Source organism: Salmo salar, chromosome ssa13 (assembly GCF_905237065.1).
Source record: "Salmo salar chromosome ssa13, Ssal_v3.1, whole genome shotgun sequence".
NCBI lineage: Eukaryota > Metazoa > Chordata > Actinopteri > Salmoniformes > Salmonidae > Salmo > Salmo salar.
Window position 1 is genome coordinate 38,210,661 of NC_059454.1, and position 17,714 is coordinate 38,228,374.

Consider the following 17,714-nt stretch of genomic DNA (forward strand, 5'->3'; position numbering starts at 1 on the left):
TCTGACAGATAGCCTACTGGCGCGCACTGTTCAAAACATCTCAAATGTAATTCGGTAATGAGCTGTCTGTTCTATGCATATCATGTTTTTCTCAAAACATTGATTCTATAATATATTCTGCATATTGTATTTGCAAAGAAAGCTGCATAGTTATATTGATACTTTCAAATATTTCAAACCAAATAATTTTACTCAAGTATGAAAATTGGGTACTTTTCCCACCACTGGTTATTACAGCAGACAGGATAGATTCATTGTACCATTAAATACACTTTACACAAAGGAATATGTTTATGTTTCCAAACTTTATTTATCAGTGCATGAACAGAATGCCATGACCAGATTACTTCCTCTCACCATTTTATTTTCTTCTTAATTACTTAAAAAAATAATAGAGCGATTTACATAATTTTTGGGGGAATGAAGGTAAGTATTTATACAGGTGCTGTACAATTTATAAACATTTACAACTACCACATAATGTAGAGACCAAAAGGCTGTTCTGCTGAAGCAATGCAAGGCCACATTATTATACAGACACACGTGACATGAACAATAAGGATGTAAAAGGGAAACTATATATAACGGTGAAGAGTTAATCAAAATCAGTATACTTTTCTAAGATTTTATCAAGAGATAGCAAAATGTGAATTGAACTACACCACAGGGCAAGCGTCGCTGACTAATCCGTTTCTCAATAGCTTTTCATTTAAAAGCTATTCCATATATTGTGAGTGCATAATTCAATGCAGTATGTCGTCCCTCTGTTTTCCATGGTTGCTAGGAAGAGGAGAAGACTGCTTTGTTTAACAGACTTTAAGCTGGACACACAAACGTAAGGTCTTAGTAGATATTTTTCATACATGCTACATCATTTATGCCCTAAAACAGAGTTGGCTATATCATAACAATTGTTTAAAATGATGTCGTAAAGTCGTGAACCTGATTCTGACTGTTTCTTTACTTCCTCCAGAGGGCACTACAGTCTAAAGTGTATCAGAATAAACCAGGAAATGTTTGGTATTACCTGGGTATTACTGTAGTCTTTAGATGTATTGAATATTAACATCTTGGACTGGTGTACAACTCAAAGCACATTTTGATGCGCACCTTAGAATAAAAAAAAACTGTGGTGTCACAAACAAAATGCAAAGGTCTCAACTTTTAACGTCAATCTGTTTTATACAGCTAATTTAACCCCACATTTAGATTAGGAAACGCCTTGCTAAATAATACACATGAGATAACGTACAGTCAAAGCTACAGCAATATCTAAAATAAATACCTGTCAGCTTGCAGTATACACATTTTGCCAGAAGACCTTAAATAGCTGCTTACAATAAACAACATCACGGATTAAGGATGGAACAGGCTGTGAATGGATAGAAATAGAATGTATAGGGATCATAGACTGACATACACAATTATCTAGTAGTCCATATGTCATTTACGTGGCTCATCCAACATGGCGGCACAGTTCAATTGATACAGTGATTCATATGTCATGTAATGTACACTAGAACACAGTAGTCATGAGCAATATTTGAAGTACTCCCACAGGTGTCTGTGGCTAAAAAACACATTTACATTTTCAGTGGTTATGTCTCTTCTACACATTCTATTTCTATGCTTAGCTCACTACATCCAAATGTAGCGTATGAATACGTAGATATATATACATATATATTCTTTTGTCATATTTCATCTCAATAAATTACAATATGCTTCATAATAAACACACGTGTAGCAGTAAGTAAACGATATACCTAACCACAAGTGTATGGTCATCAGATAGATGCATATAAAGCTTTGTCGTAAAGATCTAAAATCTACTGCAAAGCTGATAACAGCGATTCAGAGTCTACACAGAGAGCATGACTGGACATGGACAGACAATGATTGAAAACCCAACCCCCTTCATCTCCCAGTGACTCAAGGAGTAATCACCATCACCTCTTTATTCATCCATCAGGGACATAGCAGTGGATCAATCCCACCAGGAACACAAAACGCTGACTGATTGCCTGGATACGAGCCCATCTTTCAAACCGTCATACAGAGTGACAAACTGCATCCTTCATCAAAGCCTCCTTTCATTACCGACAAAAGAGTTTCACAGAAAGGATTATACATGACATGAACCAACTCCCTTCCCAGCATGTCCGAGTCCCTGATTGGCACAAAAACAGATTGGATTTCACTGTCCTTCACATCAGACAGGCACCCACCGCCACTGCAGAGCCACAAACTGACTGCACTTTGAACATTAAGACAGCCTGGAAGGTTGGCTGAGGCAAACTGTGAAAAGAAGCATTGATATGCAATAGGAGGCAATGTGATGATGAGGAGTAACACAGTGATGCAAAATAACCTCAATCCCCTACACTCCTCATTGGTCCATTCTAAATATCATCAATGCAGATGAGCAGAACTGTAGAAGTCTTGTATGTATCTGTTATGGACGGGTTAGTCCGTCTACGACGCATCAGTTACCCTCCGCATGAGGGTGGATCTTGGCTGAGCTGGGGACCTTCCACGGCCCCGGGGTGATGGTGGCCGGTTTCTTACTGCCGGGGTTCCCGTTATATGTGTGCTCCTGGATAGCAGCACTACTTGTGCTACCCCGGGTATCACTCGGATTCTCCTCCTCTGCCGCCTCTCTGTGTTTGCTCTCTCTTCCCTCTCTCTGACCCCCCTCTCTACGATGCAGGGTTCCACCCTCAGAGTCTGGCCGCGCCTTCTCCCTCTGTGTCTGGGAGTGGGACCTATGAGGCGCCGCCCCCCTGTTCTTCCTACGGCTCTCGCTGGTTCCCCAACCTTCGCTCTCCCTCTCCTGTCTGCGAGTGGGGTCCTCCTCCTGATTACTCCTCCTCCTCTCTCTCCCCTGCGTGCCCTCTCCAGAGGCCGGGTTGGAGCTGGGATGCTGCTGCCCTCCAGAACGCCTCTGACCCTCATCCTGGCCCTTTGAGGGCAGCCTGGAGACTCCTGCCTCTGGATCCCTCCTAGGGGTAGTCTTCCTGGGGCTGGAAGAGCGTCCCTCTCTGCCCTCCCGGCGCTCTCTCTGGCCGTGGCTGTGGGCCTTCCTCTCCCTTCTTACGTCTCCCTCTAAAGACCCGTTCTTGTTTTCAACAGTCCCCGCCTGGCTTCGGTCTCCTCTGTCTGTCTTCCTGGGGCTCTGGGAGCGCTCTTTGGTATCAGCCCGGGCTTCGGTGGCTCTCTTGGGGCTAGCATGCTTGTTGCTGTGGGATATGGAGTCACTCTTCTTGGGGAGGGTGTTGGGACTGGTGTGTCCCCTGTGGTGGTGAGGCTGCTGCCCTCTGGCCTTGTTGGGCTCCAGCAGCCTGGAGGGGGAGGGGGCAGCAGCAGCGGACATGTCCCAGTCAGAGGGCTCTTCGGGGGCAGTGGTGTTGGCGGACGAGGGCGGGGACAGCTCTGAGGTGGACAGGGAGATGGAGGATGGAGAAGCGGGGGATGACTGCTCGTCGGATGCAGAGAGTCTTGGAAAGCTTGAGGGTGAAATGTTCACTTTCTCCTTCATACCTGGAATAAAGGCATTGAGAGAGTCATAGTGAGCGAGAAATGAAATGGTTCCACCTCTAGCTAACTGAGAGAAAGAAAATAAAACAGATTGTGATATTGAAGCAGATTGGAAAGACAGTTATATTAAAGTCTGGGAAATATTGTATATTCAATATGTGAAGGTGGTGAATTATCTTAATCTCTTAAAATAAGAGCACATATAACACAATTAATTTCTTTCTCTATTTTCCCATTATAACCTTTCAAATATGAGCTTCTGAGTCAAATAGACAATATGAATCTGAGATATGTATCAGTGGAGGCCAGTGACATCAAAGGGAGGTAGGTGCAAGGTTTTCTCCATAGTCGCATGGCTGACGTTTCAATTTCCCTCTCGAGCTGATAAGAGTAACACTGGCGTGATTGAGAGAGCAAAGATGTAGCGGAGAACCAGCAAGTGAGATGGACTTAGTGGAGCTGAAATGGGGTTTTCCATTTCTATGAGGAACAACTCATAGAAATCCATTCTTATTCATCTCAGGACAGGAGAGAGCTGATACCGGTGAACGCACACACACACACACTTTTAACATTTGCCCTCCTTCCATTGATCAACATCTAGTTAACGACTTTCTCCAGGTCTCAATCTTTGTGATGTCGTGTGCGTTCAGTGGCGTCAGTGTTTGGGTTCTGTAATAACCTTAAAACAACCTCAGGGACTCTAGAGCCACGTCGTACTCCAGCGTGGGTCTCAGGCCCCAATTCAATCAATTGCAGATAAAGGAAAACTGCAGTTTCACTCAGAATGCTAACTCTATTTTAAGGACGTGATTGGTTTTGTCCTTGAGAAAAACAACTTGTCTTTTGGTGGTAAACACCTCTAGTACCGCATTAACATTCAGAGGAAACCTGTACTGTAGCGCAATTTCCTTTATCTACGATTGATTGAATTGAGGCCTTAGTTAGTAAACTTGTTTCCCCGGAGCCACTGCCTCCGTTCAGACCACCTCCTGCAGGTCACAGTTAGAGAAGCTCTCATCCTACGAGGCCTTGTCTGGGCATAGGGCTGTTACGAGAGGAGCTATCCAGTTCTGATTGAGGGGGGCAAGGAGGAGAGATAGACAGAAGCTAATTTTAAAAGGAGAGGACAGAGGCAAAGAGGAGGAGAGAGGAGAACGAGGTGGTTTACCAAGGTTATTAGGGACAGACCAAGAAAAGCAGTGAGGCCACTAGTGATGCTCTGGTTTCATGTAGAAGCACAGGGTGGAGGAAGAAGAGTTCACACCTACAGGGAGGAAGAAAAGAGAGAGAGAGAGAGAGAACAGTGCCAGGACAGCCAGACAGAGAGGTAGAGCCAGATAGATAGAGCGGTATAAAGCGAGAGAGAGAGAGAAAGGTAAAGAGAGACGCTTGCAACAGCCTTCACATGCAAAAAAGGGAGGTACTGTAAAAGCTGGGTTATAATGTGTGTGTGTGTGTGTGTGTGTGTGTGTGTGTGTGTGTGTGTGTGTGTGTGTGTGTGTTTTTGGAAGGAGTAGTAATAGTGTTTGAGCAGTGTTGAGACCCTACAAGTAGAATAAATAGTATTCTAGAAATACAATACTAGAACACACATGGTTAGTCCCTGGTCAGTCTTCTATACGCATGTGTATCTTAAGCAGCAGTAAGTGTCTGAGTAGGCTGTGTGTCGAGTTCAGATTCTAATTCTCTGGTTGAGAACATGGTCACTCTTCCGTGTGTGTTTGAGTAGAGTATTCGTCCTATTGAGTCCGAGGTCACTCACTGGGGTCAGGGACCCGGCCCAGGCCAGGTCTGAGGAGAAGCAGGACCTTAGTGCCCCCAGCCTGGATCAGCTCGATGGCCCGGGTGTGTGTGATGCCTTGGGTGGGCTCGCCATTGATCTCCACGATCTGATCTCCAACCTGTGGTAACAACACACACACACGACATGACATCCCATAGGGATGGGTTAGGGGAGTGTTCGGCCGGGGTAGGTCGTCATTGTAAAATAAGAATTAGTTCTTAACTGACTTGCCTAGTTAAATAATTGTTCAATGAAAAATAAATAAATATCACAGTACAAACGGGCTAAACGAGTTAAAACAGGTTCTCTCTCGCAGAAAAACAGGTTCTCTCACACAGACGCCTTTCATCACACATGTGGTTCTGTACCCAGTCTCATAGAACGGGCAGAAGAAGCCACCCTTTATGAGAGTAAGTATTAACGCCCTGGGTCGACTCACGTGTATCCTGCCGTCCTTCAGTGCTGGGCCCTCCTCCGCCAGTCTCAGTATGAACAGGCCCATGTTGTACTCCTTCCCTCCCCGCAGACTGAAGCCAAAGCCCCGCTGGCCTCGCTCCAGCTCCACGTGGAAACAGCCCTGATCCAGAGGAAATGTACATCTCTACCACGTTCAACTCAGTTATTCGGCTAACGTTTAGCTATAATGTCCTGATTATGTTGTAATAGATGTGTAATGCAAGCTTTGTGATATTCAGGTACCCAATATTGTTCCCCCATGGGTAGGAAAACATAACCACACACTAAAACACACATACACACAGGGTTTGACCGTTTATCGCCATAGCCTCACCTGCTTGGGGCCTGAGGTGATGAGTTGTCCCAGCTCGCTGGGTGGGACGGACTTAAACTCCAGAGGGTCTTCATTCCTAAACAGTCACAGACAAAACATCACAGTGTGTCACTGTTGTCGTAGGAATGAGCGGACCAAAGTGCAGCGTGTGTGTCGTTCCACATTTTATTTTCACTGTGAAACTTTGCAATACATACATAAATAAACTGAACGAACAAAAACAACAAACCGTGATGCAGAGTAGAAACATACACTAACTCAGAAATAATCTCCCACAAACCCAGGTGGAAAAAACCTCTACTTAAGTATGATCTCCAATTAGCGACAACGAGGACAAGCTGCCTCTAATTGGAGATCATCCCAAACAAAACCCAACATAGAAATACAAAACTAGAACCTGACAACATAGAAAAACTAAACTAGAACACCCCCCTGTCACGCCCTGACCTACTCTACCATAGAAAATAACAGCTTTCTAAGGTCAGGACGTGACACAGTGTCAGTGTTCTCAGCATCTACAGTACCGGAGAGGTTTCTTCCTTCCCAGGGTTCTTAGTGCCTCTGTCCTTCAGTGTGATTATACAGCGCAGGGTAAATGGGTATATGCTATAATTCTTCTGAAGAGACCAGCTGTTTGTTCTGTAAACTAAAGTAACTGCCCCTTGCAGAGCTTTACAGAGCTCATGACAATCAATTGTGGGAGCTGAGCGTCAGTGATATTAAAGAGTCTTTCTTAAAAAGTGTGCTTTCCCTGACTGCCTCTGTCTACGGGGAGAGTTTACATACTTAAGACTGCCGAGTCAACAGCCTCCCTCTCTCGCTCCCCTTACTTCCAGAGACCTGCCTGACCCTAGCCATGTGTTAGAGATTACCGAGAAGGAAGGGTTTGACTTGATTAGAGAAGAGAAAAGGGAAATGAGGAGAGATCCAGGGTGAAACCACACAGTGAGCAGAGAGAGAGAGAGAGAGAGAGAGAGAGAGAGAGAGAGAGAGAGAGAGAGAGAGAGAGAGAGAGAGAGAGAGAGAGAGAGAGAGAGAGAGAGAGAGAGAGAGAGAGAGAGAGAGAGAGAGAAGAGTTAGGGGAGGCGAGGGGAATTATGGGTCTGTAGTAATGGATTAAGTCTGACAGGTAATCTGGTTTAAACAGGAAGATCAAAGACAGAGTGCAGGAAAACCACCCTCTGTTAATCCTTCCCTTTCCTCCTTTCCTCTTCAGGATGGGCCATGTAGCGGTGTGTGTGTGTGTGTGTGTGTGTGTGTGTGTGTGTGTCCACTCCTGTACCTGTCAATGTGGCTGGCAGGCTGCTGGCCCATAGCTCTGTGCTGCGTTGCAGGGCTCTGCTTGGCTGAACTGGTTTCAGATGCAGGACCACTATTCTCTAAAAGAACACACAGAAGACTTTCAGTATGGAATGTCATGCACACTGGCACTTCATCCTCACCAGTCACAGTCATCTCAACTCCGTACCATTCCTCTTTCCCTTCTAGCAATATCAAAAATAACAACAAAAAACAAACAAACTACTAACAAACTTAGTAGTTCTACAGTAAACATAAACAAAAAGACTACAGAATCCCATTTCAAGTAGGACTCTATATCCCAGAGTTCAGTGCGTCTGTGGAAGTTCTTACCATCCTCCGGCACCACAGTGAGGGTGACAGTGTTGCCGGCCTCCTTGATGAGCTGGACGATGTCATTGTGGGACAGTTCCACGATGGACTGGGAGTTGACAGCTGAGATACGGTCGCCCACCTTCAGCTGACCGTTGCGGTCCGTGGGGCTGCCCTCGATGATGCGGCCAATCTTGTGAGGAATAACTGAAGTGTGAGAGAGAGAACGAGATGACAGGACAATTTAGCTCAGCTCTGTCAGGTACAGTGCGGAGGGTGCTCGTGAGGCAGTAATTGTTTTTCAATGTACTACCAACCGTACTGCAGCACAGCTTGCCGGGTGCCACAGAATTCTATGGCACGTTATTTTAGTGTCAGCCATTGTTGTCAGAATGACGCAATTTTCCACAATCTGCCACCATCTTCCACAAACTGTCGCGGCATAAGCTCAAAACGTTTAAAGGAAGAACCACTGTACCAGACTAGCTGAGCTGAACGTTCTATGATATGAATCTCCTTCTCTCTTACCTCCGGGAGGCGGCTTGTTCTTGGAGGTAAGGATTACGAAGCCGAAGCCTTCGTTGTCTTTGCGTTGTAGGGTGACGTTGTAGCACTCGGGGTGTTGGGGGGAGCTGGCCGTAGGGACCTCGATGCGGAGCAGCTTGGGAGAGCCGTTAACCAGGGCTGGAGCCACCTTCTGCTGACCACTAGCAACGTCCTCCTCTCCCCTCCCCTCTGATCACACACACACACACACACACACACACACACACACACACACACACACACACACACACACACACACACACACACACGTTCATTTGGGGTAGCTTACCGTTTACATTTGAATCACCTAATTACGTTGTTTAAGGTCGCTCACAGCCATTCGTATGAAAGCTCAAAGACAATAAGTGGTTTATAATGCTCAGTTTATGTCACCACATTATTCCTTTAGGCTGATCCAATGCCGTTCCAGTGCTCATTTTAAAATGAACCCCACAATTACTGTATTGAAAGACTCTGATGTGTGTACGACATATCTGAACTGAGCACAGAATAGGAAATCAATATTTGGAGTGAAAATCTTTGTCAAGCCTGGATATCAACCGCCACGCGTCTATGATTGATGCTTCATTTTCTCAGTTCAAACACGTCTGTCATTACAATACATCACATCCAAAGCAATTTCAAAAGTGTTTTCCCTTGTCATTTATTTGTGTGTGTAAACAAAGCTGCGTACAGCGGGGGCTTGTCTGTCCATCCGTCCGTCAAAATATAACGGACCAGAACAGAACTCGTCTTGTTTTCCTGTTTGTTATGTATATCATCTCCCACGACTGGACCTGTCTACAGCACTTCTCACAGCGATCATCACTTTTAGAAGAGTTGCATAAACACTCAAAAACTCTCTCTCACTCACCTGTGTGAGCAAGTTTCCTGCGGACTGTCAGCAGGACTTGTCCGTTGCGGGCAGCGTTGGTCATCAGCTCCAGCACCTGCTTGTGAGATCTGCCCTTTACCGGCACCCCGTCGATACACATGAGCTCATCACCTGCCCGCAGACGCCCGTCCTTCTCTGCCGCGCCCAGGGGTACGATGGCACCAATGTACACCTGAAGCCAGGGAACAAAGGAGGGCATGATGACATTTATCTAAGCCACTCAAACACAGGGGCATAACTTCAACCAGATTTAGAGCCAGTTTCCCAGACCCAGATTAAGCATACTCATGGTCATTGGTCCGGCTAAACAGCCCACAGTGTGCCCAGAGTCTTAATGCTGGCTGAACCAGGATGGATCAGTCTCTCTGGGAGGGTACTTACGGGCTGATCTGGCCCCTCTCCTCCTAAAACGCGGAAACCAAAGCCTGACTCCTGGTTCCTCTTGATGAACACATCTAGGTCCTTGGTGTTGGGGGCTGGACGGGGAAAATGAGGGAAAGGAAGAGGACACATTGAATTCACCGCTGCTATAGAGGAACAGGCAAAGACCGACACGTTCTATGTTCAGTACTCATTAGAACAGTGAGAGTCAAGAGGAAGGAAGGAAGTGTTAAGTACTGTATTACTCACGTTTGCTGTCCAGCAGGGCCTTGGACTTGAGGTAGAGTTGTGAGGGGTCAGGTTTGGGGGGAGGCTGATCGCATGGTGTTGGGGGGGAATGGAAGGGGCTGGGGGGGCCGGGGTCAGGGCTGGCTCTGGGGGGCTGAGGGTCTCGGTGCTGGTGGACATCTCCTTCTCCTGTCTCTCCTGCCTCTGCTGCGACATGGGAGCAGTGCACTGCAGCACAACAAACCAGATGACTCAATTAAACTCTACATCGCATACAGCATCATCTACAACTCAGACACGTCGGGGTAATAGTGCTGGATTTAGCAAGACAGTACATGTTCTTCTGTACTCCCAAACTACTCTTAGAAGTTTTCCACTAGTGTCTGCAGTGCTGGCCTTTGTTAATAACACAAAGCTGTAGGAAAATACTTCCACTGAGCCGGAGTCTTCTATTCGGATGTATTATATCTCAACACAAGTCTCTGTTGTTGACCCAGTTGGCTCATATACTCTGTTGTAAAGAAGGCACATCAGAACTGTTGAACATGGCTTTACAGCTTAAACACTGTTACACAGTATAGCTACTACCAGCCAGGATGTTAAATAGCTGTTTTCCAGGAGCACATTCACCCATCCGAGTCAGCCGGCTGCCTCCAAAAATAACACCAGCGTGCGTGTGAGTCGCGACAGCTCCCTGAATAATGTACTGCTCTCTACAGCAGACTGCTGTTGGTGGGGAATGAAACTAAGACAAAGTTATATCAGGGCTTGTTTTAATAATTCATCCGCTATCTGGTGTTTAAAAGCCCTGTGTTTCCATTTATGTTCCCAGACCCGCTCTACACTCTCTAGTTGAGTCCCAAATGGTACTATTCCCTACATGGTGCACTACTTTGACCAGAGCCCTATGGACCCTGGTCAAAGTAACACACTATATAGGGAATAGGGCTCCATTTGGGACACACGTCTCTGATTAGAATCCCCTGTAGAGGCCATGGGGAGAGTCTCTGGGAGAGAGAAGGGTAATTAAAAGCATTTATTTTAACTTACAGGTTTTAGAGACTTCACAGGAGATGTCTGACCTGGGGAGGGAGGGAGAGAGAGAGAGGGAGAGAGGGAGAGGGAGAGAGAGAGAGAGAGAGAGAGAGAGAGAGAGAGAGAGAGAGAGAGAAACAACGTTAATAGACAGAAAGATGACTCAATAGAGTATAATACCAATGCATTATGGAGGACAGGTTCCAGTGCCTTAGGGGGATGACTGGGTTAATGTGCTGGATGTCTGATAGATTATTATACATCTCTATTTCGTCACTCTATTACTCCTGCTCTGCTGTAGACTCTACATTCTCTTTCATCATACACTGCTCTAGCTCAGTGGTTCCCAAACTGTGGGGCACGTCCTCTAAGTGGGGCGAGAGGGGTCGGCAGGGCCGAACTGCGCAGGGGTCAGTCCGGCTTTCAACTTACTCTTGAAAGTTGTAATAGTACAAGGTGCAATTTTTGAAATTGGGTAGCGCATCCTCAGTTTTCCATCATTGTATACATTCGAGAGCTATTTATAACTTGTCAGAAATGTCCAGATCAACTAGCCCATGTCAGCTGACAGTTTTTAGCTAGGTTTTTTGTTGTTGTAGTAATGTTCGAGTCACTCAAATATCACATGAATACACATTAGACATGGCAAAAGGTATAGATTTGCAGGAAATTCACTTTAAATGTTCTCTCCTCCAACAAGTAGGGGTGTGAACAGATTGTGTCATCTATAGTGTTTGTGGCCATAGAAATAGACGTGGTATGCGTGGGCTGGAAGGGGGGGCCTGAGTGAAAAAGTTTGGGAAGCCCTGCTCTTCAGAATGAGTAGTGACCATGATCGTAGCCCCACTGTCCCATACGTCCTCTCTCCCTGCTCTCCTCTCTGATACTAAAGCCAGGAAGATCATGGTTCAACTTAACCAGCTGGTGGCACTATATTCAAGCATCAGCATGGGAAGGATCTCTGATCTCAGCAGAGAAACAGACCGAGGGAAGAGGGACGAGAGAAGAGATATGACATTGTGCCTCGCCGTGGGTTAACCTTGTAATGTATTGTCCACACCTGCTACCACAAGTCAGACAGTCTATTCAGATAAGGGCTCAGCAGTTCACCCTCATTAAGAGAAGCACAGTGACCATGAAGGGATGACCCAGGGGTGTATATCCAGCTGTATGACACACAGCTAGTCACCACCTTTCATTGACCATGGGGAATGGTGACAATCCATATTGATATTACTAGTACCACCTAAGGGCAAGCCCCAATACTGCACAGCGGAAGGACCCCGGAGTAGGCTTCTGAGTGTGTGGTGTGGCCAGCCGAGTTCTTGTTCCCCATCTCTGTGGCGGTCAGTGGTGGAGAGCTGATGTTATAGACCCAGGTTCTACACCTTAGCCCCTAGGTGAACTCAGAGAGAACTCTACAGTTAAACACCCCTCCCCTCCTGATAACCCTGCCAGGCCAGGCTGTGGTCGGTCTCGTGCCAGGCCAGGCTGTGGTCGGTCTCGTGCCAGGCCAGGCTGTGGTCGGTCTCGTGCCAGGCCAGGCTGTGGTCGGTCTCGTACCATGCCAGGCTGTGGTCGGTCTCCTACCAGGCCAGGCTGTGGTCGGTCTCCTACCAGACCAGGCTGTGGTCGGTCTCCTACCAGACCAGGCTGTGGTCGGTCTCGTACCAGACCAGGCTGTGGTCGGTCTCGTACCAGACCAGGCTGTGGTCGGTCTCGTACCAGACCAGGCTGTGGTCGGTCTCGTACCAGTCCAGGCTGTGGTCGGTCTCGTACCAGACCAGGCTGTGGTCGGTCTCCTACCAGACCAGGCTGTGGTCGGTCTCGTACCAGACCAGGCTGTGGTCGGTCTCCTACCAGACCAGGCTGTGGTCGGTCTCCTACCAGGCCAGGCTGTGGTCGGTCTCGTGCCAGGCCAGGCTGTGGTCGGTCTCGTGCCAGGCCAGGCTGTGGTCGGTCTCGTGCCAGGCCAGGCTGTGGTCGGTCTCGTGCCAGGCCAGGCTGTGGTCGGTCTCGTACCATGCCAGGCTGTGGTCGGTCTCCTACCAGACCAGGCTGTGGTCGGTCTCCTACCAGACCAGGCTGTGGTCGGTCTCCTACCAGACCAGGCTGTGGTCGGTCTCGTACCAGACCAGGCTGTGGTCGGTCTCGTACCAGACCAGGCTGTGGTCGGTCTCGTACCAGACCAGGCTGTGGTCGGTCTCGTACCAGACCAGGCTGTGGTCGGTCTCCTACCAGACCAGGCTGTGGTCGGTCTCGTACCAGACCAGGCTGTGGTCGGTCTCCTACCAGACCCTCCATCAGTCTCCCCACATCAGTCTCCCCACATCCTTCCCTGGAGCAGTCAACAGCACAACCTGACTCTGCTCCCTCCCCCAGGCCTCCTCACAACAAACAACATCTCTGGCTGAAAATACTGCTTGACTCCTTAGGACCCTTCAGAGCACTGCATCTTAACTCCTTAGCATTCTCCAGAGTATTGGAGCATATTTCTGTGGGTTAACACAACGTACAGCATCTTGGCTATTGTAGTGCAGGCAAACGGAAAGAGCTCTTCAGTTTATTCAGTGTCAGCATTCTCTTTGAAGTGGTGAGCAGGGCCAATATCACTTTCCTTCGTCCAAAATGTCAGACTGCCTCTGTTAGGCTGTCTGCCACTGAATGCTTATCTAACTATCTAGCCAAACACTAGAGATGCTTGAATCTAACTCCCACTAGCATCCCCTCCTCCTCACCTTTCTGGTCAAGGTATCATATTCACAGCCCCACCATTACTGCTCTCTGAGCCTGCCTGCTTGTATGCAGAGGTGCAAATGGGAAATAGATAGTGGGATAGACGAGCATGAAATTGCTTTATTAAACGGTGGCTGGCTCTGGGGCTGGCCTCTGGGAGGGCTGGCCTCTGGGAGGGCTGGCTCCTGACGAGCTGAACGGCCATCTAATTGACTTCCTCGAGGAACTACTATTACCACAGTACGTATTCACAGCCGTATGACCCTGTCACACTAAAGTCATGACATCACTAACGTGGCAGTGTACAGTTTAGTCTCGCAGCTCCTCTGAATCCCAGTATGTTGACTGTGATGAAAGCATGCACCACCTACCACCTCCTATGTTTCTCCTCCTACCATCCCCGCTCTCTCACCTCCCCTGAGTACCAGGACGTTGACCTCGCTGCCCACCGGCAGGTCTTTGAGGATGTCCACCACCTGGGCGTGGCTCAGTGTCTGGACGTTCTGACGGTTGATCTCCTTGATAACATCCCCCTTCAGCAGGCCACGGCACCACTGGGCATCCAGGATCATCTTCACCTGAAATGACATTCCAATAGGTTAGATTGGATTGGATTCGGTTAAGCTATATTACATTAGATTACATTTCTTATCCTCCGGAAAAAGTACCTTCGGTAACTCTTAATGGACTTTTATAGTCTCTGCAACAGCTACTGCTACATAAGGCATTATTATAACAATCCGGCGTACCTAAGGGCAGCTATAGTAAAGTGTTGCCGGAATTCATTTTTCCAGACATAAAACAAAACCAACAACCCAGATATAAATGGTACCTTCTGGCCCAGGGGGCAGTCTGCGATGGCAAAGCCGAACCCTCCCGGCCCCTTCACCAGGGGCACGCCCACCAGCTCCGGCTGCAGCAGTGTGGGGTCTGGACCCTCAGGGTAGTGGCGCCCCCCGTTGGTCATGGTTGGGACTGCAGTGGCGGTGGTCTGTCAATCAATCAACCCAAATCTATTTATAAAGCTTTTTTATATTTTTATTTATTTATTTTTTTTTAAATCAGCAGTGGTCACAAAGTGCTTTAAGAGAAACCCAGCATAGACCCCTAACAGCAATCAAAAACAGAAGCACAGTGGCCAGGAAAAATTCCCAAGAAGGAAGAATCCTAGAGAGGAACCGGGATCAGCAGGGTGGCCCATCTTCTTCTGACTGTACCTGTCTAGGAAGGGTGCCGTCTGGGCTGGTGACGTAGTGGATGTCCTTGGTGTTGGAAGTAGAAGGTGACGGGGTGGCTTCGGGGGCCAGGGGCAGCGCGGTGGCTACATCCCCTGGGGCATCGTCACTCCCACCGGTGTCCTCAGGCAGGGGGTAGCCCCGACACAGCACCATGTCCACGTACTGGTTGACTGGGATAGACTGAAACAACTGAACCACATCAGCATGGGTCTTCCCCAGGACACACAGGCCGTTGATGTCCACGATCACGTCGCCTGGTACAGCGGAAGCAAAGGAGGGAGAAATAGGAGGGAAGCTGTATCAGCATTGGGTACTGATGGGTACATTCCTAGAATGGGAGTGTGCTATGGTTTAGTCGTGACATAGTAACAAGGTTCAGAGCATGGAGTCAATTAAACCACAAGTCAGTTTGGATCACTTTGAACAAAGTGCCCATTCCAAAGCATATTCTGGTCAAGAGCTGAAATGCGTTTCTTTGGAGTCCGCTCCGCAGCTGCTCTGGGGCTGACGAACTAACAAGGAAGTACGGTACAACATAACTCTATATCATTCCCCTCCTCCTCCGTCATTCTAGCCTGGGTTTATTAGCTCAGCTGGTCCCAGACTGATCAATGAAGAGTAGGGGAATGTTCTCATCTCCAACCAAAACAAACGCGGGAAACTCTCATCACTGCTGGCTAGCTGGGACTCCCCTGAAGGATCCACCCAACACAACCAATAGCTGTTGCTAACAAACACATCTAACATTTCACCGTGTTATATAAATGAGCTGAACAAACCAAGATGGAACAACAGCCAATCACTGTCAGGGCAAACACTGGTAATTAAGCCCATACTTCACGCACCCTGAATGAGTCAGAGTTAAGGAACGCGAGTTAACTATTAACTCAGATATGAGATGGGATCGCTTCAGAGACCCAATGTCCAGATCAAATGACTCTCCATGCTCATCAAAATGACACCACTCTGGCATCAACTCCTGCCAGCGGTACACTTGGCGTGCGTGGTTCAGCGACAGAGAAATGTACATGGATTGGAGAGCATCTTATCGCTGTATTAATAAGGAATCAAATGTACATTTTGTCATCTAATAAATTAGAGGACACCGAGGGGGAACGACATACGGAAACATTTGTTCCCTTGCAGTTGTACATTTAGAACACTGGACAATAGCATTGTTGTGGTTGTGACACAATACGGCGTACAGCGCTCTAACACGTTATCGCAGACAATAAACAACAACTCGTTATAACTACCACGCATCTGATGGTACGGTCTATAGAATTAATATTCTCCTAAAGCATTCAATGAGCCACTGGCAGGTGTATATCACTGGTAGTAAAGGTTGTTTATTGAAGACAGCAGGGACTACATACTGTATGTCACAACCTGATCCAAGATACATGACCACCCTTCTAGATAAGCATGCTCGTAATAACCATAGGTATGCAAAGCAGCACAGCCAAGAGACCTATGAAATCTGAAATATATGGCTCCTCTTCAAATCAGGGCGTAGTACTGTTACTGCCGTGGAGTTTTACTGTCAAGAGGCAGGGTGTGGACCCTGTACAGTCCATGAAGATTAACCTTGCTGGTGTGTGTGTGTGTGTGTGTGTGTGTGTAAGAGTCTGTTCGTGTTCACACGCATGTTCCTACACTCACCGGAGGCCATCTTGTTGTCGTACGCGGCAGGGCCGTCTCGGAGCACGTTCTTCACCTGGAGGAACTCATCATGGCGGTCGCCCCCGATGATGGTGAAGCCAAACCCCTGGGGGCTCTTCCTTAGAGCTGTCCTCAGGATGGAGCCCTGGAGATGGGCTGGGTCCCGCACAAAACCCCTCACACCCACAACAGGCTCATCTGATGGAGAGAGGGAGAGAGAGTGGAATAGAGAGAATGAGGGAAGGCGAAAGAGAAAAAAAAAAAACACTTAAGAGAGAAAGATTACTTAATACAAGAAAAGCAGAGAGAGAGCGAGAGAGAGAATGAGAGATGCAAATTGCAGGAGAAAGTACTATATCAGCAATTTAACGATAATTATTATGACTGTAATTCAGCTAATTGCTCTCAAATCTTATTGACCGATTAAAGTATTTTACTTGACAAATTAGTGACTACTAATTCCTTGTTTGTTTGTGGCAGTATCATCACAAGGCCTGTCAGTGTTGTTCAGCTGCATTGATCTGACAGAGAAACAACGCTATGCTAGCTGCTAGCGCTAATCCACGATGACAGACGACAGTGACACATCTATGCCGCTACGCTTATTTTAGTCTAATATATCCGCATGGGACAACTGTATGTGTGTGTGTGTGTGTGTGTGTGTGTGTGTGTGTGTGTGTGTGTGTGTGTGGGGGCAGACAGACACAGATGCGTGCTCACAGGCTGTTAGCCATCTGTCCCTTGCATCGTCACAGTGTAGGCTATCGCCACGGTGACAAGACATCTGACAGCTGCACGTCACTCAGACGGTCACTAATTCGACCAACACTCAAATCACATATCAACAGTGTATGGAGGTGTATAATCAAATACAAAATTATTACTAACTCATCATGGCTCTGCCACAAAATTAGAAGAGACAATATATTTTATAATTAGTTTGTCAGCCACCCATTAAAAAAATAATTACGGGCTTAAATAGATTAGTATGAATCGAAAAAGGTTTGACAGCAATACCCAAATAAAATTCAAGTCACCTGGGAACAGGTTTTTGATGTCCCACTACCTTGGCATCGGGTCTATGAACGATGAACTGACATAAAACTATTGACACATAAATCCATTAATTTCAATTTAAGCTATTATATAAAATACTTGCTACAGAAAGAATGCTCAATATACGGGGCATTGAACAGTCAGCAGATTCTGCCACGAGGAAAGAATAAATCAATAGAACACATTTTCTGGTACTGTCCATCGGTAGCTGTC

General features: G+C 47.2%; 1 protein-coding gene across 1 annotated transcript in view; it reads right to left on the reverse strand.

Moving 5' to 3' along the window:
• Window positions 1-286: 286 nt before the first annotated feature.
• LOC106567150 (membrane-associated guanylate kinase, WW and PDZ domain-containing protein 3) overlaps window positions 287-17,714 on the reverse strand; it is a 192,983-nt gene continuing 175,555 nt past the window's right edge. The window contains 17 exon segments of the mRNA XM_014136132.2: window positions 287-3,540; window positions 5,303-5,441; window positions 5,763-5,900; window positions 6,114-6,189; window positions 7,396-7,492; window positions 7,746-7,931; window positions 8,253-8,459; window positions 9,145-9,337; window positions 9,547-9,641; window positions 9,796-9,853; window positions 9,855-9,899; window positions 9,901-10,002; window positions 10,825-10,856; window positions 13,958-14,123; window positions 14,378-14,536; window positions 14,763-15,037; window positions 16,446-16,643. Of these exon segments, the coding sequence (XP_013991607.1) occupies window positions 2,486-3,540; window positions 5,303-5,441; window positions 5,763-5,900; window positions 6,114-6,189; window positions 7,396-7,492; window positions 7,746-7,931; window positions 8,253-8,459; window positions 9,145-9,337; window positions 9,547-9,641; window positions 9,796-9,853; window positions 9,855-9,899; window positions 9,901-10,002; window positions 10,825-10,856; window positions 13,958-14,123; window positions 14,378-14,536; window positions 14,763-15,037; window positions 16,446-16,643 (3,221 nt within the window). The 3' untranslated portion in view covers window positions 287-2,485.